The sequence below is a fragment of the Molothrus aeneus genome, chromosome 1, assembly GCF_037042795.1.
Source record: "Molothrus aeneus isolate 106 chromosome 1, BPBGC_Maene_1.0, whole genome shotgun sequence".
In the NCBI taxonomy this organism is placed as follows: Eukaryota; Metazoa; Chordata; class Aves; order Passeriformes; family Icteridae; genus Molothrus; species Molothrus aeneus.
Window position 1 is genome coordinate 35,449,991 of NC_089646.1, and position 25,868 is coordinate 35,475,858.

The window sequence follows — 25,868 nt, forward strand, 5'->3', positions numbered from 1 at the left end:
GCCCATCCAATCGGCAGGCCCGAACAGCCGAGGGGGGTGGGCGGGCCGAGCACTCCGGGAGCGCCGGCGAGCGGGGCAGCCCCGCGGAGCGCGCGCACAATAGAGCCGGCCGCTGCCGGCCGTTGATTGGGCGGCGGCCGCAGCGAGGGCGCGTTCCGATTGGCTGCGGGAGGCCACCTGCTCTGGGCATTCCGCGCCTGCCCCCCGCGCCCGCCTCTCACTCCCGCCGGTCACGCGGGCCGCGATTCACAGCGCGGGTTGCGCTGCCGTAGCGCCGCGGGGCCGTGCCGTGACTGCGCGGCTGCGGCGCTCCCTGCGCTGGGAGCGTGGCGGCGGCGGCGGCGGGGGGCGGGCGCGGCGCGGGCCGGGCGGGGCGCGCGCCCCCCCGCGATGGCGCTGTGTGGCGGCGGCGCGGCGGAGCGCGGGCGGCGGCGGGCGGCGTGACCCCGCCGGGGGGCGGCCGCGCTGCATGGGGCCGGGGGCCGGCCGGCATGGAGGGGGTCCTGTACAAGTGGACCAACTACCTGAGCGGTGAGTGCCTGCCAGCGCTCAGCCTTTGCGGGACGGGCGCCGTCATCTTCTCGTATGTGTATTCATACAAGTACATTTATGTATGTATTCGCTGTGCTTGCTAGGTGCGGGTCAGCGCTGCCCCTTGACCCCGCCATGCAGGGGAGCAGCCCCGGCGCTGCCTTAGTGTCACTGCCCGGCGTTTATCCCGGTGCCAGTGCCCGCCCGGGGCCGTGGGTTGGGGTTTGGGTAGTTGGGATCCTCTGGGTCACGGCTCCAACAGCGAACTTCCCCGTTCTCCACACACCCCCGTGGAACTTCTATCGAGGCGACTCGGGGCATTCCCAGAGCTGGGAGAAAAACGTGTTGCCATTCACTCCCACCCGGGGGATTCAGATGAGAAGGCATGCAGAAAACCAGAAAGACAAGGAAAAAGGTGTAGGGGGTTTGTCCGGCTAGCTCTAGGCCCAAATTTTAATTTTTCGGGTGTTCCCGTGCCAGGGAAGGCTGGATTGTCATGGCAGGTTGGAAGCAGCCGTGTGTGGCCAGAGTTTGCTCAGCAGAGGTTGAAGGTGGTGGGGTCAGAAGCCCCCTGTGTTCCCATGGGATGTCATCTTCGAGTCAGGTGGGGCAGAGGTGTGTGGTTTGGGGCTGTGGATGGGGTCTTGCCAGGTGCAAACCTCTCTGTGGTTTGTGGGAACAGTTTGGGAACTTGAAGGTCAGGGAGAAGTAACCACGACCACCCTGACATTGCCAGGTGCGAGTGTTGCTCAGCAGTGTGTGTGTGTGTGTGTGTGTGTGTGTGTGCAAGGGCTGCCGCCTTGCTTGACTTTTCTCCCGAGAGGCTGGAACAGCTGCAGCGCTCTGGTTAGCTGGGAAAGTGGAGGAAATCAAAATTAAACAAAGAAAAAGCTGAAGCACAAGCGAGCGTTGAATTCATGTAGTAGGGATGGGGAGGGGGCGGGCAGCAGTGGTGCAGGAGGCTGGATTTATTTCTGTGCTGGAAGATGGCTGTGACATTTCCCCTTTAGGCAATAGGTGTTCTGAGATGGGAATCAAAATTTGTCAGGTCTCAGTGAACAGACGTGGATTTTTTTCTTTTGTTGTTAATTATTTGTGAATGCTCTTGAATTATGAAGTAGCAGTAAGAGCAGCCATGCTTTTTCATGTGAATTGCAGAACTGTGGTAGTGATGTTAGTCCTTTCCCCATACTAACACCACCTATGGTTCAGCTGATCGAAAGTTTTACATGTTTTTCTTTGCATTGCTGAGATGCTGGGGTGTGTCTGGAACCCTTGTGCTTGGTTTCATGCCATGAGACCTGGGAATGTGTGTCTGTGGGAAACAATGCATGTTGTAGATAACTGACTGGCATTTGACATTTTAGAGCCTGAGTGTGCCTGTGGTAGGATCAGCTGGTCTTCTGTTTTGATGGCAAGATGAAGACTAAGAAGTATGCTGTTTTCATCAAAATTAAGTTTTCTTTTGCTAGCCACGTTGATAAGCACTTCCAGTCAAATGACCCTGCATGAAGAAGGATGATGCTTTGCAAACCTCAGTCAAGTGAATGCAGACTGAAGGAAACTTTTCCTTGCATATGTAAGATTTGTACTGGCTGAAAACTAGGAGAGGTTTTGCTGTCAACACAGAGAAAATCTGTGATGGAAGATTGAAGCATCCTTCTGATTTCTTGGTTGAAACTTGACTCTTCCAGTAAGTGTCGTGGTCAAAGTCACTCTCTGCCTTTTGTTAGGTAGTAGAAGGCCCATGGTGTGTTTGAGAACAGTAAATTTGCTGTTCTGCAAGCTGTCTGTACATACCAGTGCTTTCTTTTGCTGCAAAATGAAGACTTCCTGCCCTGAAGCCATTAAGTTACAAATTTATGCAGAGATGCAAAAAAAAAAAAAAAAAAAATTCATTCTGGAATGTGGCGATCATTGTAGCAATAACAAAGAGCTGGAGAGTGAGAGACAGGAATGCCTCCTTTTGGGGATTAAGGGAAGTAAGAAGGTTCAACAGGTCCAGAACAGTATATCTGCCAGTATTTTGCCCCCAGTATACTTTTCCTGTTGCTCAAGGTTGATGAATCAGGTGCAGTACAGTGTAAACGATGCATGCAAAAAGTGGGGAAATTGTGTGTCATCCTTCTGTGTCGGTGTGTGCCTGTGCTAATAACACAGTGCTGATGTACCTCAGAATGAGGAGGACCCCTCACAGTCAGAGAAGAGATAGAACAAGCATAAAACTGTAGAAAAGAACTGCTTTTCTGTCTTGCTGTGAGAGAGGAGCTGATGCAAGTTTGTTGGTAATTGAGTCTTTTCTGGGAATTTTGATTTCGTAATGTCTTATGTCATTGCCATCATGAGAGGTCAAGTCCACATCATCCCATTTCCTCCCAGCTCTTGGGCCCAGAGCTAGATCTGTGTTGCAAATTACATAGTTATTGGCAGCAGGAACGTTTCAGAAATAGGAAACAAGTTGGTTTTCTGTGGGTAAAGGGCAAAGAAAGCACACTGTGATTGCCACCGATTGAAAGACAGATCAGTTTGCCTTGCTGCTTAAACAAGTTATCTTGTTTGTAATAAATGCACTTGTTTGCTTTATATAGATTAGAAGAAATTAAATCAGTATTACCTGGTTTCTGCTTAGAGGTAGGTTTTTCCTCTGGTGTCAATCCTGCACTCACATTGTGGTTGCTGTATGCAGGGTTTCCAGTGCTAACTTGGAAATCTCTTGAGTTTAGAAAACTGAGATTTTTTAGACTTTTTCTGTCCCCTAATGCAATGGCCACCTGATAGTGATTTCTCAGTGTGTTACTTTTGTTTAAATTCAAGTGAAGTGTGCCAACTTTGGATCAGATATACAGTCACAAAGTTGTAGCCTATGAAAATGTTGGGATCTTGTGTTTGCAGCATGTGTCTTTTGATTGCTCTTGTCTAGGCTTCCCCCACTAAATTGGTTAAAACCTTAAGAGAGCAGGGAACATTGCAAGCAGAATTATTGTCATATAAAGTGAGACAGCACTTTTTCTCTTGGGCAGATATATAATGCATCTGCAAACTTCAAATTACTAATCCTCAAAACCCAGAGCAGGGTGACTTAAATCATGCAGGCATGTTAGTTGGCCTCAACTGAGCTTATAGTCAAAGCATGTAACATGATCTTAAAAAATTCCTAGATTTCATCCTTTGCCAAAAGTCTCTATCTGATGTTAGTTTTGTTCGGTGGGGGCTGGGGATGGGTGTGTAACTATTGTTTCAGTGCCTCTTACTGTAGTAAGCAGTAAAAGTGTCACCGTGTGCCCTCCCTGTAGCTCCTCGGTCTGTTGTGCTGCCACTGCCTGCAGTCCTGGCTGAGCACAAGCCATTCTGGTGTGGGCAGCATCAAAGGCAGGTCCTGGCTGCAGTGTGTCAGCGTGACTGATCTCCAGCTGGGGAATGCTGCTGGCAGGATAGAGAAAGGACAGACCAAAGCTGAACTGCACGTGAAGGCTGCTCTTGGCTGCTTGGAAACTGCCTCCCATGGGACTCTCTGAATTTAACCCGCAGTGTGTGCTCTTTGTTGAGCATAACTTCTGGTTAATAAAATAAATTGATTTAGTCTTTGGGGTTAGCCTTGTAAAAGGCATTGATGATTTTTTCTCATCAGGTTTATAGAATGAGTAAGCTATTGCTGGGAAGCAGCATGGAGTTGGGGAATACCTCCCTTCAATGGTGTGTGAGAACTTGGCACTTTTAAGTTGATTTTTTTCTTTCTGCTGAAATTCAGTTCAGTTTAGGTCTTCAGTGCAGGCACACACCCTACCTGGAATTGCTGACCACAGGCAGGATTGCTGCTAACTCTGGAAGAATGGTATGGATCAGCTCTTGGCTGTGGGGTTCAAAGGCAGCTTCATCATTCGATGAAAATGATGACTAATTCCACTGGCTTGTCTGGTATTTGTTAGGTGCTCCATAAAATGGCTTTGATCACTTTCCTTTACAAGACTAAGCTTTTCCTGATATTTAAATATTCACTTTCTTATTTGTGGTCAGTAATTCTACCCCTAAGTAATTAATCTTCCTCAAGGCATGATAGATTCACCTTCATGCCATCACCAGTGATGCTACATCATGCCACATACTTCAGATAGCTCTCCCCATCTACCTGTATGTAATCATCCCCTCTCAGTTAATTGTTGTACTTTGCATTCTTTTCAGTTTATCCCAAGATAAACCAAGAGCCATAACCAAGCAGTATATTTCAGCTTTCACATGAAACTTTAAATTGCTCTTGTCTCTAATGATTCAGACATCCTTAATAAACTTGGGCGTAGAGCTCAAGAAAATGAGAAACAGCATTAGTTCTTGTATCTTGGATCTGGATGCACGTGATATTGCTTAGAGCAAGTCTTTGTTCTGGGAGTTTAAGAAATCTGACCTTTTGGGATGAGAGACACATATCCTTCCAGCTGATATCAGGCTCTAGAAATAAGCTCCTCTGCTTCCAGATGTAGAGGAATTAATCAAAAACTTCACACTTAGAAAAAGACTTGGTTCTAAAAAGCCTTTTATGATCTCCCCCTTCATTTTAGCCTCTGGGTATAGTCCAAGTTCTGATTGTATAAAATTAGAAGTCTGGTTTTTGTGGAGGTGGACCTAGACAGCTGAGGTTTCTGTTGCCTTCAGGGCAATGGTCTGCCTTCTATTACTGGCTGTGGCTGCTCTCAGGATCCAGGTGTTGGTTTAGATGAATGCCTGACTCTCAGCCAGTTCTGGCTGGATGAGACTTTTCATACAGTATATTTCAGGGACTGATTAGTTAATTCTCTTTGGCTTTTGCTTAGTTGTCTTTGTGTGATTTGACCTTTCTCATTTTTTTTCCCCTTTCCTTCTGTATTTCTTCATGCAGCAACCTTGCTTTTGTCCAACCTTTTTGGAATTATGTAATGTGCTCAGAGTAGAAAAGTTTGATGAGGCTGCAGGAATGGAAATCGGTGTCCCCTCTCTCCTCTGTGTTAGAGCAGTGCTGCAGAGCCTCCATTCCCTGCCAGGTATGCTGCAGTACTGGTGCGGCTGCATTCAGTCCCTCTGCACTGAAGTGAGTAAGTGATCACAGGAAATGGCTGGATAGGACAGAAACCAAAGGTGTGGTAGACTGCTGGTGAGGAGATACCATGATGTGGTATCTGTATGTGCTTACATAAATTCAGTGTGTTAACTTAGTCTGGCCTGATAACCACCCCAGGGGTCAGAGAGAGGAGCAGCTTGGTTGTTGGGGCTGGGAAATGTAAACAGAGGAGCAAAACTCCCAGGAGCTTTGTATTACTTGAATTAGTGTCTCAGCAGAGGGCCCGTGTTATTGAACTTCTGCCTCCACCACGATCCCCTCTCTGCCCTTCATCCTTTCACTGTGTCCTCTTCAAAAATGCCTGACTGGTACATTGTGCTCTCTGTGCCCTGGCTGGGCACTCCCATAAAATCGTTTGCAAACAAACTCAGTTGCCCTGTGATGACAGGATGCTCTTTCAATGCTGCTGACATTGCCCTAACAGTTGTGATTGAAACAAAAATGGACTTCATGGAATCCCTGTGAGAAAAATCATTTGGGAGAAGGTTATTGTGTTAAAGCCTTTTCCAGCTGTTGCTTCCTTCACTTTAGTGTTCCTCAAGCAAGTGCTTTAAAAAGTGGTACCATTGTTAAGGTGCTAAATCTTTGAACTTCATTACCTTTAGGGCTTTTTGTATTGATTCCTGCTGTTAATATGAACATAATCAGAGTAAAATTGCAATATGGGTATTTCCAGAAGCTGCTCTCTAGTTGACAGGATAATAGCTCACAGAAAAAGCATAGATTGTTACACACTCTTGTCTGCCTTTCTGCTGTTCCTCATGCATACACACTGGATTTTTGTCCTGTCAAATTGTTCTGCTATAGAATTAAGGCTGCAAAATGTGTTCCGGCACCTGGGATTGCCCTTCCCAAAATTCTGGGTAGCCTTAGGAGGCTGTATAGAAAAAGTAGGCACCAGTTTTGAGTGCAAAATGCTTATGTCAGGATAATATTTCACTTCTGTTCCTTGAATGAGAAGAAAGGGGGAGAGTGTGAAGTTTGATCTGTATAAGATCCTTTCTTGCTAATGGCTTTTTCTGACTAGGAACCTAGTTGACTGACAGTGTCTTTGCCCTGCTACAGCTGAGTTTTCAGCAGTTCTTGTCCAGCTATCAGTCTCTGACACAGCACTGGGCAGACGATGTGGTGCTTTTGCCCTTGGGAGATAAAGCTGGAGATGGTGGGACAGTGAGCACATGGCCCAGTTTACATTTGCTGAGGGTGGGATGAAACATGGATATTGCTCATTCTCACTGTGACATGGCTCTGACTATCAGGGCAGCCACTCTGGAACTTGTGTGACCCTGCACAGAAAAACAGCAATCTGTCCTGCTATGCCACCTGTAACTAAAACTTGGATCTTGCCCTTGTTATAAGCAGTAAGGAGGTGATGGTGGCTTTGACTCCTCCTATTAGACAGATGTTGTAACATGGAAAGTCCATCATTATCTCCTATCTGCAGTTAAAGTGTGGATTAGGGTCAAGGAGTCCAAAGACTGTCTACTGCAAAAGTTTTACAAAAACTTATTCTGAAGCTCAAGAAATGAATAAGCCTGAAGTGTTACATAATCCTCATGGAAAGCAAGCAATAATAAAAACCTGGATGTCTGGGCTTTATGCATTTTAGAAATGCAGGTGGAAGTGATATCTCTTAATTGCAGCTTGTTTTCCAGGTCATCAATTTGACTTCTTGAGTATGTAATTCTCCCAGATGGCTTGGCTTTGTAGATGTCTGACATGATCTACATGTCTTCAAATGTTGGTTTTGTTTTTCTTTTCTTCAGGCTTGGCACTTTGGAAGGAATGCTGTCTGGAGTCTGAGTTGTATAACATTAAAGTTTGAATTATGTCCAAGTTTCAACTGTGTTATCAAGAAATGTCAAGTTTGCTCAGTGATAGCTACATCCAGATTTCCTAAAGTGTAATGATGGAAGTAGGCAGATCTTTCTTTCTGTGGAAACTTCTCAAGAAGTAGTGAATCCTTAGCAGGCACAGACTACGTAAATATCTGATTTTGTAGTGGACAATATCAAATCTTCAAGGTACGGTAGGCACTAACTGTAAGTTTCACATAGGAATGTGATATGTGCTTTAACCAGTGCCTGTGAAGTCATCTGGAATATCCTCACTCTCTTCTATGGCTGAGACCTTAAGCTACTAATCACTTTTTATTGTGCATTGTGCTTTATTGGGGATTTTTTGTACATATCTTTCCCACCAAGGGCAATTTTTACTGTTAATGGTACTGTGCCTCTAAAATGAGATGTTGGAAGTACCAGCTGTATTTTTTCCTGCCTGTGCACCACCAGTGTAATAGACTTAAATTCTTCTTCAAAGTTGTGATAATGCTGGCACCAGTAAGACCTTAAAAGGTTCAGCTTTACCCTTCTGTTTCAGGTGAAATCTGAATGCTCAGTTCCAAAAATTGCAATATTCCTATGACAATTTATAGGAGGCAACACTGAATAAACCCAAGACTTGTGTTATTGGAAATGCCTAAGTATCTTTTTGCTGCTTTGATTTTTGGTTTTTTTTTTTGGTTTTTTTTGAGTTTTTTTTGTGTTCCTCCATTCTTCACTTGTCTGCAGAAGTGAAGCTCCTGTAATTAAAGATTGTATCCCTGTGCAGTGCCCATGATTTGTCAGCCACATGCTATTTTTAGCTGGTTGTTTAGGATAACCTTCCCATGGCTGCTGACTGTCAGTGAGTACCAGGTGGTTAGTGCATCTTCTGACAGAACCTTGCTGTGAGGTTTTTTAAAATTATTTCCCTTTTACAAAAAAGGGGTTTTATTAGTGTAACAGTTGTGTTCTGAAAATATACATTGTCCTAGGTAAAAATTGTCTATCACAATCTTTTTAATATGTATCTAATAATTAAAGAACAATTGGCTTCTGCAAAGGAATACAGATAGTTGCTCTGTTCCCCACAAAAAAAAAACCCCAAGACCCAGAACCAAAACAACCAACCAAATAAAAGTCTCAAAAAATATATTCATTCATAATATATTTTAACCAGCCTCCAAAGTGATGGAGGCAGAGTGATTTGTATGTTGGCTAATTGATTGCACAGCCTTTGATGGATGGGGCACAATTTGGTTGAGCATCAGCTACAATTGTAAGCTGTAGGACCATGGCTGAAATGATTCATGTGCAGCAGCAGGAGCTCCAGACTGAATTAGAGGTTTGTATTGACTGTGGCACTGTGCATTATTTAAAGAATTGGTTCTGTGCCATTGAGTGTCTGAAGCAATTAGCTGCTTCTCTCTGCTGAACAATCACTTCCTTTTTTTGTGAGTTCCCACATATCAGCAGTGACTTTCAGGATAGTTGCTTTATTTTGGAGGCAAGACAAATAGAAACCAGTCTTGCTGATTTTAATTTTTTTTCTCATTCTTGTGATTTTCCCCCCTTCATATAAAGTAAAGAAGTGTTGAGAGTACTTCGGATTTTTGATATTTTTATCATCTTCTGGAAAATAATGGAAGAGATCTAGAAGGGAATGAAATATTATTTATGTTTAATTTGTTTTCCAGCCACCACACAGGGTTCAGCAATCTATAAACTAGGTTGGACTGAATGCAGTGGTATTGATTTAAAAAAAAAAAAAAAGAAAAGCAGGGGGGGCAAGCCAGACCATACTCCTGCTGTTAGCCTGAGGCTTTAGGCCTTTCTAATCTTAAACTGTGTTGTGCTTGGCTTCAGCAGTTGTCTAAGGAACCAGTTTCTAGGTGGAAAGGAGCTGTCATTTGTCCAATGTGGTATCAGTCCAAGCCCAGCCTGGGCTCCTGCTGCACAGTTCTGGTTGGCAGAGCCCTGGTGCAGGGGACAGCAGAAGTGAAGACACTCTGCCAAAATATCTAAGAGCCCATGTGGCCCACACAGTCTTGTCCAAGTGTTTTCTTCCAGAGATGGTTGGCTGGCACAATGTGGGAGTGTCAGAACCTCAATCCATTGGACCTGGCCAGGGATGCTTGTTACAGCTCAGTAAATGAAAGCTGCTTTCCTCCAGTGACGTTGCTGCCTCATTTCTTCTTAAGTTAATGAGCTTGTAGTTTTTAATTAGACATAAATGGCAGCTGTCAGGCTGTGTTTGGTTTAATCTTTTCATACTGCTGTAGTGCTTCCAAAAGTAGAAAAAAAGGATGATTTACTTCCAAAGTTAGGCAGCAGGGTGGGCAAAGTGAACCCAGAACTAGTGGTGTGGGTCTAGCCTTGTTTTGGTTTTTCTCTGGGAAGGTATCCAGAAGTGCAGGTCAGTAATTCATGACTGTTTTATGTGGGCAGCACAAGGAATTTCAAGAGCTGTTGAAAACTGCTTCACTGAAAGATGGTATTCAGAATGTTCAGAAATCAACAGATCCGCCTCTGTTCGTCTGTTGGTTTTTAAGAAATTCTTACACGTTGTTTTTCAAGATAACCTGGCTAGCTCTTCCTTCAAGGGAGGAAGACTTGGAAGGCAAGACAGCAGGGGTGGCTTTTGGGAAGAGTGAAGAGGTGGGTTGAGGAGTGGTGGAAGGAATTGAAGGGTGCTGAACTGAGAAGGTGGTTTTGGAAGACAGAGTGATGCTGTGTTAGCAAAACTACTGAAAATGACATATGGCATCTCAAGACACACCCTGCTGTGGTCCAGCTGTGTGCAGAATGGACATGTGGGTGCCATCAAGTAGGGGTTATGGTGTACAACATCCAAGTCTGTCCACAAATCTTAATACTACAAAAGGGTTTAGTTTTCCAGGGGGACTCTGAGAATCTTTGGGGGCATATTTGCAGCAAGTCTCAAGTGAGAGAGATGGTGGAATTGCAGGGAGAGGCGTAACTGAGAAATGCAGTTTTGTTTTTCAGGCTGGCAACCTCGGTGGTTCCTTCTCTGTGGTGGCATCCTGTCCTATTATGACTCTCAGGAAGATGCCTGGAAGGGTTGTAAGGGAAGCATCCAAATGGCTGTTTGTGAAATTCAAGGTAACTAAGATACAGTAACACTCAGCTGCATTTAAAGTTTGTCCAATAATGTTGCATTCAAGATGAGATTTCAGGTGACAAAAGCTTGATTTGGCAGCTTGATTTCTCTGGTATGTATTTGCAGTAACTTGATGCTTCAGGTCTTTGGTGCTGCTAAAAGCTAAATATATGGGAATATTAACTAGAAATCTCAGGTATTAATTCTCAGGGCAGGGATTTGGAGACTATGTTTTTTTTCTTAAAATACACTCTATAAAAATATAGTTTTTATACTATAGTATTTTGAAAATGTTGAGTGAACTGCAAGTCTCTAAAATCATGGGTATTTTATGTGCAGGTGGGTCATTGCTTTTCATGAGCTGTGGTGGAACATCACACAGCTTCAAATGACTCCTCATAAGCAGAGAGCTGAAGCTAGAAACATGAACAGTAAACTTCAGTATTAGGTCTGCTCAGTCATATTGCCACGTTTTTGAGGTTCACTTAAGGGCTAGAAGCTTGAAAGAGAGGCTTGCAAGGAAAGGATGCCCTTTCCATAAAGATTCTCAGATTATACTGATCACAAAACTGTCATAGATTTCTCCTCTTTTGTTTCTGTTTCACCTGCCACCTAACATATCTGTTGGGATGTTGGGTTGGGCTGGGAAGGGCCGGGGGGCTCTTCTGAAATCTGTTGCTTTCAGTTCATCCTGCAGATAACACACGAATGGACCTGATTATCCCAGGGGAGCAGTACTTCTATCTGAAGGCAAGAAATGCAGTTGAAAGGCAAAAGTGGCTGGTTGCACTTGGAACTGCCAAAGCTTGTCTGACTGACAGCAGGACACAAAAGGAAAAAGGCAAGAACACCTTTTTGCTAGCACATGATGTTTGGTTTATATTTCCCCATGCTTTGCCTAGTGCATGTGCGTAGGACAACTTCAGTGTCCAGCCTGTGCTTCAGGTCTTTGGTGCTGCTGAAAGCTAAGACATGTGGGAATATTAACTAGAAATCTCAGGTACTAATTCTCAGGGTAGGGATTTGGAAACTTTGTGTTTTTCTTAAAATACAATCTATAAAAATAATTTGAAAACCATGTGCTGATGGGTTCTGTAAGTACAGTGAATAAATAGGCCCTGGCTAGGGGTCACTGTGATGCAGACTGTATGAGAATGTAAGATCCCCACCTTGTACAGCTTTCTAAATGACCCAGCCTCTCATACCAGTGTCTCTTCTGCTTTGGAGTTCCTCACATGTTTCCATGTTCTAATTGGGCTGTCTTCTGCACTTTAAGAATTGCCTCAGCAATTAAGAAAAGGTTTGCACTGGGTTCCAAATCTATTAGTATTCAGAAGCTTAAATCTGATCATGGTCAGGCTGTGAAAATTAATTCACTTACCACTTTGCTTTCATCAGCAATCTCACTTCCCTCCCCCAATGAAAACCCTTCTTGCTTACAAGTGTGGCATCAGTCACAGAGCATTGTGAGGCCTCATGCCTTAATCTTGTGTAACCTCAGCACAGTGACTATACAGAAGATGGGAAAACAGCAAATTATTTATGTCCTAAGTAAATGCAGGGGTGGCAAGCACTTCCTTTCCCTGAGGTGAGGATTTGCTTCTCCTCTTAGCCTTATGTGTGTTATCTCCAGGCTTTGCATCTACTGGTTCAAACTGAGTCAGAGCTGAGCAGAAGATGCTGCTGTAGAGTCCTTCACCAGATGGGATCTAATGTGCAGGGCCTAGAAGCAGAAAAAAGTTGGATCTGTAAAGTGACATACAGTAGCACAGGTTGAAAAGCTAGTAATGTATTTGCAGAACTAAACCATGTTAGTCTTACTGAGAGACAATTTATTTTATAATTCAGGGACTCTAATATCAAGAACATTACTTCTGAAAAATCTCAGAATGACTGTTAATCTTATCTGGATTAGTCTTCTCAGTTCTGTTTCTCAGTACAAGAAACATATGGACACACTGGAGTGAGTCCAGCAAAGGGCTGCTAAGATGATTAAAGGAAATATCTAGTGAGAGAGCATAAAAAAGATGAAGCCAGAGTCTTCTCACTGAATGAACAAGAAAAGATATGCATGAATTTTTATACAAATACTCAATTGAAACATAAGCAAAAATGTTTGTTGTGAAGATGAGGGAGCACTGAAAGGCTGCACAGAAGAGGTTGTGTAGTCTCCATCCTTAGCACTGTTCAAAACTTGACTAGACCTGAGTAATTTGCTCTGACTCTCCTTGAACAGGGGAGTAGGACTAGCTGGTCTCCAGTCTCATCCATCTCATGATTCAAGGATATCTGTACTAAATTAATCCCTTTCTGTTGGATAGAACGCCTCTTTTATGTCCAGTGTTTCCTACCTACAACCCTATCTAAACAATGCTATTGCTACAGCTTAAACTACTTTGTGTAAACAAAGAATATTACATGTAGGGCTTTTCTCCTATTTAAAAGGCCTGCTAAGACCAAGTTTTGTGTACTTGCCTTGCACTGGATACAGAAAATTTAACTTTTCTTTTGTTTAACTTTCAGAGTTCACTGAAAACACAGAAGCCTTGAAGACCAAAATGTCTGAACTTAGACTGTACTGTAACCTCCTTGTTCAGCAAGTGCATAAAACAAAGGAAGCCAGCATTTCTGGTGTGTCAGAACCAGAGGTACTGTTCTATTTTTGTTATAGACCACATGTGTAATGTCTTGGGCATGTGAGCTTTTCTGGATACCCAGTGTAGTATGCACTCACAGTTACTTAATGTTGCAACCTCCTTCTGCAGAGAACCTGGGGGAAATAAAGTGCTTACACAGCAGTTCTTGTTTAAATGGAGTATTACTATATTGTTGCAAATGACTTGCCCCTTGTTGGGCTAGCAAGTAGTGAGATGAGATCTGATATCTGTGATCTAGACAGTACAGCTCTGTAGGTGATCATGTGTTTACAGTGGATCAAAAAAAAGCAAAAGATCCTTTATAAAAAGATAATTTGCACAAAACACACATTTTTCTGCCTGAGTCCTTAATATCCTGCTCAGCAAAACACATCCAAAGCCCTTAAAAGGTCAAGAGATGTTGCAGACCACAAAAAGAGCTAAAGTGATATAAAGAACTGCTTGGTTTGCCTCACTTAAGTTAAAGTTTCAATCCTTGCAAATCTTTGTGACCAAAGAAGCCTCATTTAAGAGGGGTCTCCTAAAGACAGTGATCTGCCCCTTGCTTTGAGAGAGAAATGTGTGAAAAAGAAAGCACTTCCCTTGCTAGAGAAGCTGGTGTGGAGTTCCAGGATGCTTCCTACTGGAGAGATGGGTCCTCAGATGCAGAACAAGCAGGGAAAACACCTGAAGGTTGATCAAACCTTTGGTTTGATGTCCAAACCATCTCTGTAAAGATACCTGATTAACTGTGTAAGGTGAATTGAAAGACAGTGCAGAAGCATGATGTGGTGTACAAATGACTAAAAGGCACTTTTAGAACTTGCAGCTCACAGGTGTTGACCTGTAGTGTGGTGTTTATCCTGCTCATATTTCATGCATCTGGGGGAAGACTCTATTTCCCTGATCTTACTGGCATTTAACTGCAAAGATTTATTGCTAAAAGCATTTCAGCAACAATAACTCACTTTGCAGAGATGAAGAGGCAATGTGATACCGCATTCTGCAGTTTTGTCACTTCCAATAAGTTTTTGCTGATGGGGTTTTTGAAATGGTCATCTGCAGATCATTCTACGTATATTTAATTTGTTTACTTTTCATATCTCCTGTCAGTGGTGTTTCCTGGAATACTGTTGTTGAATATGTTCAGGCTTAGTATTTCATGCACTTCTAACACCAATAAGATAACTAAGAGGCATTGATTTCAAAACACAAGCATATTAAGCTGCTTGTACTGAGAGGCTGAAAAGAGTGGTAATACTGCAAGGGGACATAGCCACAGTAATATGTGATGCCAGTCCTCTGGGCAGCTGACACACTGAATTTTAATTCATGTTAACCAGAAATCACAACTGTAGCAGCTGTGGGCTTTGCAGACACTAGTTGCTGCAAATTGATCATCTGGTGGTGAGTCTATTTCTTCCAATTGATTTCTTCCTACAGAGTGAGATTGATATGGGAGCTCTGTTGAAATCAACCTGTGACACTTTCCTGAAGACTCTTGAAGAATGTATGCAGATTGCAAATACTGCCTTCACTTCTGAGTTATTACATCAGACCCCACCTGGATCCCCAAATTTAGCAGTTCTCAGAACGAGCAAGGTAATGGCCAGTATCTTCTTCTCTCAGCCCCAGCAAGGATGCTAATGGGTCCCTTTGTCAAAAGTAGCATTTGTAGAAGTAGGAAATGCCTTTTTACCCATATCATAGCTACTGGTCCTACACTGGACATACTCTGCTATTTCTTGTGGTTTGCCAGTGAGATAGGGCCATCTTTTAATTAGCAGTGACTAATCTCTTAACCTTTAATGACAAGTGAAAATTATTAAACATTAACTTTCAGAGCCTGAAAGTTACACAATGGTGTTACACAGAAAGTCATACAGTGGTGTTTCAAAATAACTTGGCTCTACAACAGGTTTGTCCATGTGGGAGCTCACAGCAATTATTATTACTCTGTTAAGCTACAGCAGTATTGGATGTGTGCTAATATGTCAGTGGGAGCTGATGAGTTTAGTTTTCTAATGAGAAGGGCACTTTGTTGTTTCCTGGATCCATAGCTATGTATGGAAAACTGGAGCATCTCTGGCAAACAGGAAGTTAAGATCTATGTAGGAAGGTAGATGCATGACTGCATCTGAGAAATGGGATTGCTTCACCATACCTTACACCTAGCTTCATGTTTCTTCTATTTTTTTCAACACTTTTTGATTAAGTAAAGAAAACGTTACAAAGGAAGCTCACTGCACTGTTTTTTCCCTATGCTGTGTGGTGTCTCACTTGACGCTTGCTAACTACCTTCTGAAAGAAATAATCTGATTTTCTTTCTTTTCCTTTTTCTTTTTTTCTTTACAGTATTGTAATAGTGTGATAATGTAGCACCATTTTCACATTTGTCTGTATGCTGCCTCCAGATCAGAGAATTAGGGAGGGTTTTTTTGCTGACTCCAACCTGTGTTTAATAAAATTTGAAGTTTGAGAAGCATGATACAGTCTTCTTGCTTTAAACAATGTTATCCCCCCCTCCATATCTTTCAGATAAAGCACTCTGTATTGTCCAGTCACACCTCAACAGAAAGGTATAACAGAATTCTTTACTGTCAGTCTCTTTCTAATCTGTGTTTGGTACTGTCCTTTCCTTATTGCTACTCTGCTCTTACTGGATGCAGGCAGAATTGTGTTGCTCTGAGCTGCCTGCTTGGAAGGAGGTGAAACAAAAGGGATCTGGCTCATCCCACTTCATGTCTCTTCTGTATCAGCCCTTTCGCTTTCATTTTTCTCTGCAGTCCACTTGGTGTCTTACTGCTCAATCACCAGCCAACTCTCTCCCACTTCAGTGCTCCCTCCTGCATTTTTGGTTCCACTCCATAAGCTCATAAAAATCACTGATGGTGAGCACACTGATTCCTGGAGTAGGTGGCAAGGATGTATATTTTAAAGTACTAATGAGGGGATATTCTAGAAGTTACAATATCTGCCTGCAATTTTCTTTTCTGTAATTGTATTATTATGTACCTTTTTAATAAAGATCATTGTAAATATACTTGAACTCTGCAAGCTGAGGTTGAGTCTTTAATCCTCTTTGCTGCAAAAAGCTGCCTCATTCTTGTTATTACTTTAGACAAGTTCTTTGCTCAGAGCAGCCTGTGACAGCCTGTAACTTCTGTCAACTGTTTTTCTCTTGTTATTTGTGTGTTCACAGGAAGAAGCTTACCAAGCAATGCTTTATGCACTAAATATTATTCTTTCCCTTTCTTCAGGCAAGTGGAATTGAACCCCTGTGAAAATGGCTGTGTAAAAGCAGAAGTTAACCATCAAGAGCATGCAGTTATTAAAAGTATGGAATGTTTAAACTTGGAAACAAATGAGGGGGCTGGTAATGTTTATGTTGAAGATCACGTAGGAGAGGATTTGGCAGGTAAGTATATGCACAGTCTTTTGTCCAAAATGATTATTCTATAGGTGTAAATTAAGAAGGTTGTAGGCTCCTTGTGAGACTGCTGATCCCTGACTCCCAGGACAGGGAATATCAGTCTTTTAGTCGATACTGCCTCTTGTAAGTTTTCTCAGCATAGCTTCTGCTGCCTTTGCTGATGACTAACTTGGGACTGAATGGAGAAGGAGATCAAAAATTCGGTTTTGGACAAGTTGAGGCTCTCCAGGTGCAGATTGAAGGCTGGCAGGGCTTGGGCTCTCTGTGCACTTTGGGCAGACACATCATTCCCTGCTGGTAGGTAGAGTTGCAGTGTCAGAGGGGGCTGTGGAAGCTTTGTGTGTGTGTCTGAGGGCTTGAACTTTTAGTCACTCTTGATTGCTCTGACAAACGTTTACAGAAAATTAACCCTTTTTCTGCAACTAAGAGTGTCCTAGAAAGCATCTTATTTCTTCCTTTATCTTAGCAATAATGTGAAAGTTAGATTTGTGTGTGACTTCAGTGAAATACTGTTGAAATAATTCAGTATAAAATTCCCTCCAATGTGCTTATATTGTTAAGGGCTGCTGAACTTAATTTGGATAACTATTCATGTAACATGATTTTTGCACATAATTTTCTCCTCTTGAATGGACTGTACTGTTCTTGAGCAGTGGCTTTCTCTGCCTGGCTGTTATTCCAAAACATAAATATGCAGTCAGTGAGTCAGCAGAAGTTTTTAAGTCCAAGTTAATGATGATAGTCATTTTGCCTTTATGGGTTCTCTTTGGAGTTTTTCCCATTTTTGGGGTTGTTACTACATAATGTGGCAAGTCCCTGCAGGATAACACACACATGACACCATCTAGCATAATATCAATATAAAACAGCACTAAAGCAAGGACATCACACTAATTGAAGTTTTTGGTGTCATTTAGCTACTGTGGTTCCTGTGCACAAAAGAGAAAAGGCTACCCCCTGTTGAGTACAGATATTTGAGCTGCAGAGTTTTGCTGTCAGTATGGGGAGGAGTTAGCAATGCGGGGCCATCTATAGAGGGTGGGCTGACCCAGCCAGCCCGTGGGCTTTGTCTTGCTGATGGCTGTACCTGGGTGCTCCCTCTGACCCCAAGAACTCTGCCCTGTCTCAGATACTTTTTCTTCCCTCTCCCCTTTTTTGAGAGCAGTCAGTCTTTAAAAGTGCTTGAGCACTTTAGTCCCATAGCAAATTTCTCTGTCATTTAGGGCTTACAGTGTTTGAGTTTGAAATTTCAGGGGACCCAGGGTTTTTGCATAGCACTCCTGCAGTGTCACTGCAGATCTGGGCTGTTTCTCTACTCCTCAGCCTATGTGGCTTGGTGAAGGACAGATCAGTGGCATCACTCAAACCTCTGTCATTCCTTGGCAGAGACATTTTGCTTGGGAATGTCAGTGATGTCTGAGGCTGGAGAATGGCTGGTCTGGGTATGAGGGGTTTCCTTTTCTCCCAGCACCAGGTTTGTTCACTGGTTCTGCAACTAATTGGTACTGCTGTAAGCCTGCCTTCAGTTGTCACCTGGAGGAAAAGAGTTCCTTGCAGCTTGATCCCTTCAGCCAGAAGCTCAGTTCTGCTTCAAATCTCTCTCTAATCCTCACTGACACTTGAGAGTATTCCTTTCCTGGAAAGACAGGTTCCCTGGGAAATTCTGGATGCTAGTTTGACAGTCTGGCAGCAAGATGTGCTGTAGCTATGACTTGTATGATGCAGATGCTGTGAATAATTTTTCCTTCTTTACTTGTTCTCTGAAGTCCTCCATGAGGTCAGAAGGTCTTACCATGTATGGGATGTATATGAAAGATTTTCTCTTCCTTGTGCTGTATGTGAAACAGATGTACTTGGCCCCAAAGAAGAAATAAAACAGACCACAGTAGGGAAGATGTACCTGGATCTTTTTCTGGAAAACTTTAAAGATATTTATAGAAATCAGGGAGAACATAGCAACCTTTGGTAACATATAGGTGTCCATTTAAGCAACCAGTTTGCTTACCTGTCAGAAGGAGTAAACATATTGCTATTATTCTTTTGCTTTTGAAAATGCATTGTGGCACTTCAGCAATACTGGGAAAGTTACAACCATGTGAGTTGTATAAAGTAATCTTCCTTTCAAGGAGATGAGTCAGCTCCCTGCTGCACCAAATTGCTTCTTCAGTGCTCTTCTTTCTCACAAGACTGTCCTTGCTGAGGTTGTGTGGGCTCACCTGTACTGCAGCCTGGTGCTTGGTCTGTCTGATTAAAAGAAATGTGGGGTGACTGATTGAGATGTGGTCTGAGCACCTACCAGACCTGCAATGGTGCTGGCAGGGATGCTTTTAAACTTGCATTATCCAGATATCCAAGTGCCTTCCTTCAAATAGAAAGGCATGTTGATGAAAAGGAATAACAATATATGTATGTAACTGGGGTTTTTTTTGTTTTTCTTTTGTTTCCTGTAAATGTTAGGCATTGAAGATGATGGAGAGGACAAGCTGCAAGCTGTAGAAGGCTGTGGTGCCTACAAGATGCTGCAGTCAGAAACAAATTCTTTAAGTGGATTGACTCTGTGTGAGGAGGAAAGAAATGAAAATGATTCTCCTACCTTCTTCAGTGTCATGAGCAATAGGTAGTACAGATTTCAATTGAAAGGATTATTGCAACTTAATGTTAAGCCTTAAATTGACTTATTTTTAAGACTTTTTCTGTCTGTAAAGCTGTATTTACTGAGATTATTTGACAGGACTGCCTACAGCACAGTAATTGGAAGAAGATATCTTTTGTAAAATTTGCTGTACAGAGTTAAGTGGGAGGTTTTTCCTTGTTTGTAATTGCAGGCCTTGCTTGCACACCACCCAATGTGTGTTCTCTGCAGCCAGTTACTTTTAACACAGTAAAACAAAAGCCGTGTTGGTGGTTTCATGTCTCTAAGTTTTCCCTCTATGCAAATAAGTCAGGAAATCTAATTTTGCTTTTGGAAGTTACATAAAAAGAATAGTTTAAGTGACAATATTTTCTGCTTGTCCTGGACACCAGGTTCAGTGATATTGAGCTTCGGGAGGAAGAGGGCATACCAACAGAGGAGTTCCTGGAGTCGTGTTATGCAATTGTGCCTGTTCTGGGTAAGCAGCTTCTTTTCTTCTGACTCCTTCTGGCTGCTGCTAGCAGCAAGCACAGGTGGAGCAGTTGGATTGGAAAATTTGTTTCTTCACTAAAGTGATTTAATAGAACCAGTATAAGCAGTATCAGTTTAACTGGTACCAGAACATGTTTCTTACCCCTCTGCTTTAAAGAGGATCCACTCTCACTGAGATGGGACCCACATATAAGCTGTTCGGCAGTCTAGGTGTCTGTATGGAACAACAATTTCTCCCCCTCAAAAAAGCAGCATAGATGCCTTACAGTCTAGTACCGCTGACAGCACACCATCAGCTGTACTCTCTATTTGATTTTTCCAAAGACTTTGATCTTCACCTAGCACAGCCCCCCACCAGCTTGACCCCTGCCATCTAGTGGATGTGGTGGCCCTGTGAGCATGCAGCTTTTTGAAGACTTTTGAACTGTAGGTCAGAGAATTTTAACACATGTAGCAACTGGGATGGATTAGTTCTATACCAGAGAAAAAGATCAGTTTGTCATTCATTTAGTATTTTCCTGCCATTTGTTAAGTGAGTAAATGAAATTCATTTTTACTAAAACATGAGAACTGGAAAAAGAGACAATTTAAAAATATGGCTCTTTTTTTTTCCCTAGACAAGCTGGGACCAACTGTTTTTGCTCCAGTTAAAATGGATTTTGTAGGCAACATCAAGGTAACTTATTTCTAGCACTGGTTTTCATTTTTTAAACAAAATATCTACTTTAGACCTGAGTGCTCAAGAATCTTTGTGGTAGGAGTCAGTACTGGAAGGTTATTTAATATTTGTTAATGTTACCATCTGTCAGCTTAAAAAACTGAAATGCCCCTAATTCTGTTCTGACAGTACATGCTGTGTTTAATAAATCCACTTGTGTGCAAACTTATAAAATACTTGATTGACTGCCAAGTAAAACATCTGTTACACCTAATGAATGTGACTTTGATCCTGAGCTGTATAGGTTATAAGTCATGATGTGGTGTTAGCAATGTTGACTTTAACCTGTAAAACAAATGGAGGGGATGGGGGGAAAGCCCCTTTGCTCAATCAAGTAGGATTGAGAAGCAGTTTAAGAAGCAATTTCTCAGCAGACTAGGGCAACCCATGCAGGCTTGGTTCTTGTTCTGGAAGTTCTTCCAGCTTCAAGTACCTTCTGAAGAACCTTGAAGAACCTTTTGAAATACTGGTTATGAGCCAAAATGTGTTCATAGCAAGATTTTTTGTAGCATTTTCTTTCAAGAAAAGAGAAGTAAAAGCAAAATGTACCTTCTGAGTGTATGCTAAGGAATGTTGTATACAATCAGATTTGTTTGGTTGCTTATCTTGTAGAAGGTAGCCACTGGAAGACTGAAAATAGCAAGAGAAAAGAGTGCTATTTCAAAACCTAAACCATAGAATATTTATTGTCAAGTGATAGGCAGCTACTCCTTTAATGTAGAAGAAAAATCTGTTTGTATGCCCCTTTATATATTATCTCTTTTGTTTGCGTGAGGAATTGTGTATAGAAACTTGAGAATAAACTGAAACATAGGCATGCTGAGCACTGCTAAGTATAATATTGAGAGTTTGCAGTGGTCAGAAGGTAAATTTTGCTTGCAGTTGAAGCTCTGAGCAAATGAGACTTTGCTTGAAGAGCAGTTTGAATTAACTCCTCCAGTGGGGAGGATGTCATGGGAACTTCAAGCAGTTTGTTGGACGGAAATGGTAGGTCCCATGTAAATTTTTGACTGAGAAGCTTTATTTTGGTTGTGTTAGCCAGATGTGTCTGGGGTGTGCCCTGGGATGACATGCCCAGGGTGTCACAGCAGCGATGCCCTGCCATGGAGGAGTGTGACATCCTTGGGAATCTGTAGTATCTCTTAGCAGGGAAGAATCCTGGTAAACGGGTGGTGTTTATAGGCCCCTGTTGGGCCTTAAAAGACCTAAAGCTTTGCCCATTATATTCTTTCCAGAAAATAAACCAGAAATTTATAACCAACAAAGAAGAGTTTGATACCCTTCAGAAGATTGTGCTCCATGAAGTGAACGCAGGTGTAGCACAAGTTAGAAACTCTGCTACAGAGGCTCTCCTGTGGCTGAAAAGGTAATGACCTTGTAGCTGCCTTCACTGGGGACTGCTGGTGCAGTCAGGGGCCTTTCACCAGTGCAATCTTATGTACACGGGACAGGCTGGTTACTTCCCACAGGCTCCATCAATCCAAACTGGCCAGCTTCAAGATTAATGTGCTTTCTGTGATTGTATCGCTGCAACTTTGCCAAAAGGCCTGAGAAAAACATTGCAGGCAAACTTTTTTTCCTGTAAAAGTGAAGTTACGGTGAATGACTGACTGATCCTGCTTGGCTAGGGCATCAAGCAGATGATTTCAAGCTGCAGCAGAAATGTTTAGCAAAGTGTTTTTCCCTTGGACTGGGAGAGAGGCTGGAGGAGGTGGCTGTAATTTTGTTCAGATTGAAATTGGCTCCTTAATACTGAGTTTTATTGCACTTTTGAGTTGTATTGCAACGTTGGGGGCTTTGTTATACTTTGGATTACTTTCTTATAAACATGGTTTCTTTTTATTTCATGGGTTTATCCTGGCAGAGGTTTAAAGTTCTTGAAAGGGTTTTTGACAGAAGTGAAGAATGGGGAGAAGAATATCCAAACAGCTCTGAGTAAGTACCAATTGCTTTGTTCTTCATCTGCTTCTAAATTCACACACTTGGCTACTTTCCTTCTTGTTTAGAACCTGTGTCTTCTTTTCTTCAGTGGCTGATGAGGAAAGTGATCTCTAAGACGTAACATTTTTGAAAACTGCAGTTTTTTTAAATGGCTGCTTTGAGATGGGTTACTAGATAACTGGTAAATGTCAATTCATTAGCAAATAAAGATTCCTTTAATTGGCATACTTTTGGCAGAGGAGACAGTCAAGTGCTTTGACTCATTCAAATTTCTCTACTGGTTTGCAGTGGGAGCTCTCCCAAATGTATAATTGCTGTTTTTTTAGTTTTCTAATTCCTTGTATGATTGGCCATCATTCTTTGAAATCACCTCTTTGCCAATTTGGCTGTGAATTGCCTGCATGAATTAGAAGGGAGGTTTTAATAAAGAAGAAGAATTTTTTCCAAGTACACAATTTCTGACACTTTCTTTGTCAAGCTGCTGGCCACAGTAAATACAAAACAAAATACAAACTCCTCTTAGACTTGACTTGGTTGCTCCTGGGCAAGACCCTCTCTAGATGCATGCAGTATAATGTTGTAATAATCCTTTAAACCAACTTCAAAACAACTTTTCAAAAGCTTTTTATGTTATCTTCTTTAACACAGCGAAGCGGTTGCCTTATAGGATTAGTAAAAAGACCTACTACACTGAAGTATGTAGCAGCTCTTGGAAGTGAGGCTGTAAATACATTGCTCCCAGATATGGGTGTTAAACACCATGGAAAGTGATTAGGCACTTATTTGACCTTCTGAGTCTGAAGGCTTCAGCACTGAGCTGCTCCTTGAATTGCTCTGTGTCTGCAGCAGAGTCATGCTGCCGGTTTTTTCCTACTTTTTCATTCCCGTTCTTCCCCTGAAAAGCTCTTCTATATCTGTACCACCACTGCAGCTTTGGTTTACTGTTGGAATTTCACTCCATACAGTATTTTCTTAGACTTTGCATTAGCCTTCCTGTCTGTTGGAACACTTACTTGCTGTGGATGAGTTGAAGGAGATTTGACAGGGGAGCTGAGACCCCAGTGCAGAAATCCCAAATCTGTCATCTCCTTTCAGTCTACTCAGAAACAGCCATTATCTATGTTGAATAGCAAGAATATACCCTTGAATAGTCATCTCTAAGCTCTGTGTTTTCTTTGTGATGCAAACTTAAAACTGCCATACATTTATTTCTTGACTTTAATATTTTTTCCTTTAAGACAATGCTTATGGAAAGACATTACGGCAGCACCATGGTTGGGTTGTCCGCGGGGTCTTTGCGGTAAGTGTTTATCTTGGCTGCTGATAGAGCTGGGGGCCTTGTCCATGTGATCTTATATTGTGTGTCATTAATAAACTGTGTTAAAATTCTAAGTAGTAAAATTCATAGATTCCTTTGTCAGACCTTATTTTCAAACTGAGGATTGTGGCTTTCACTGTATGTAGTACTGGACTTTCAGGATGGAGCCTGATTTCTAGAGATGAAACATGCTTTTGAGCACAGTTTTGCAGGGCTACTAAATGAAGAAAAGAGGTTTTGAGGTTGCTGTTTTGATGATTGGACTCTTTTTGAATATGAAGATCATTCAGACAGGGTTAGCACAGTGTGTGTGGGGAGTTGGATAGAGAAAATTTTTCGTCCAGTGTGGCAGCTCCCCCTTGTGTCTGTCATTGGAAAATTATCATTGACATTACGAAAGGAGAAAGGAAAACCTCATCCAGGCAATCATGACTTTGAGAGGAGCAGAATTGTTGGAGAGAGCTTTCTAAAGAGAATGTTGAGAATTTGGTGATGGTGTGTAACACTGGGTTGGGAGCTCCCCTAACAAACTATACTTTATTTGGGGTTTGTATTTAATTGATTTCTGATGTGCTCAATTTATTTATACAAAATATGGTGCACAGACATTTTCTAAAAGTCTAGCATCTCTGAAGATATCTTTAACTGGGGATTTACACAAAAAAAATAATAAAAATAATATTTTATAAAGTTAACCTCCCTTCTAGTTAAAATTCTCAATATATGCATGTACACATGATTAAATTGAAGCTATGCAGTCTAAATGCAAAGAGGGAAGTCTTAGAAGTTTTTCAAGGCTTTAATTGTATTTCTTTTCCCACTCTATGTTGCAAATCTAAAAGCTTTGTTTCCTCTCCCAGTTAGCTTTAAGGGCAGCTCCAACGTATGAAGATTTTGTGGCAGCTCTGTCTGTAGATGAGTGTGATCCTCAGGAAGAAACATTTTACAAAGGAATGCAGAGGGACCTCAACATTTACTTACCAGCCATGGAAAAGCAGCTAAATATCTTGGACACTCTCTATGAAGTACATGGTTTGGAGTCAGATGAGGTGGTATAAATACAGCAAGACCACATCTTAAAAATTCAGGGACTGTGTCTGTTAACAAAGATTCTTTCCATTTTGGTTTTGGGACATCATTTCTGTTCATTGTATCTTTTCAGGAGAGAAAGGTGTTGAGTGTTTTGGGGGAAGGGTATGTGTGATTTTTATCTTTTCATTATGCTTGTGTTGCATTTAAATGCAGAGGTACTGTCTCTCTTTGGATCATAACTATGTCCGTGGTGAATGTTTTTGACTGTTTCTCTTCTGCCTGTGCACCTCCTCTTCTCTTCACCTCATAAAAGTAGCAGAGCAGAATTTGGCCTTTGCTGCTGTACCTAAGGAGAGACCTGCTCATGCAGCAGAGCTGTTGTGTCACCAGTTGGCACCCAGGCAGGTGCTGCTGCCTCTGACTCTCCCATTCCCTGTGCCCACTCCCTGCCATGGTGTAGGAGGATAGTGAGAGTTATTGTTACCCTGGCAGTGGAAGAGAAGGACAGCTAAACACCAGCTTATAATGTGGTGAGTTTGTCCCTCAATTTGGGTCAAAGCTCTTTAATGCAAATAATATATTTGCATGACATAAATGTTTATTAAATTAAATAAACCTTTTAATCCAAATATTACAGAGATCTTCACCACAGGTCTGTGTGGCTGGTGGCCTGAGTGGCCCCAAGGTCTAGCCTTTGAAACAGGATGTTGTGTTCCCTGACCAGCTCCCAGTGGGGCTGTGGCTTCCCTGCCATATAAATCTTTTGGGTTTTAGGGGTTTCTTGAATCAAATTCATGCAAAACTATAATACTCGCTTTTAAGTTGAGCACAGGTAGCAGTTTGAAAAGCAGATGTCATTAAAATCCTTCCCAGACTGTCATTATGGGCAGAAACTTCATGCAAGTGGACATGAAATGAATAAAGTATAGGGGAAGCTAAAATTTGTGATGGAGCTATTAAACATGGGACCAATTACAAATATCAAATTTTGAAATTATTTAGAAGTGACTCAAAATTAAGAAAGATTTCCCCCATTTCCCATTTTGGTGATACAGATAAAAATGTGTTCGTTAGCATTGCTGCTAGTAAAAATGATGAAGAACTC

The 25,868-nt window shown here is 42.1% G+C and overlaps 1 protein-coding gene across 1 annotated transcript; it reads left to right on the plus strand.

Moving 5' to 3' along the window:
• Positions 1-491: 491 nt before the first annotated feature.
• Positions 492-24,971, plus strand: PLEKHA8 (pleckstrin homology domain containing A8). The gene is made up of 14 exons (XM_066569589.1): positions 492-531; positions 10,447-10,563; positions 11,247-11,402; positions 13,085-13,209; positions 14,641-14,799; positions 15,736-15,776; positions 16,458-16,615; positions 19,088-19,247; positions 19,655-19,740; positions 20,372-20,430; positions 21,708-21,838; positions 22,337-22,407; positions 23,652-23,713; positions 24,592-24,971. The coding sequence occupies exons 1-14, from the start codon at positions 492-494 to the stop codon at positions 24,787-24,789; spliced, it is 1,563 nt and encodes a 520-aa protein (XP_066425686.1). The 3' UTR covers positions 24,790-24,971.
• Positions 24,972-25,868: the final 897 nt, after the last annotated feature.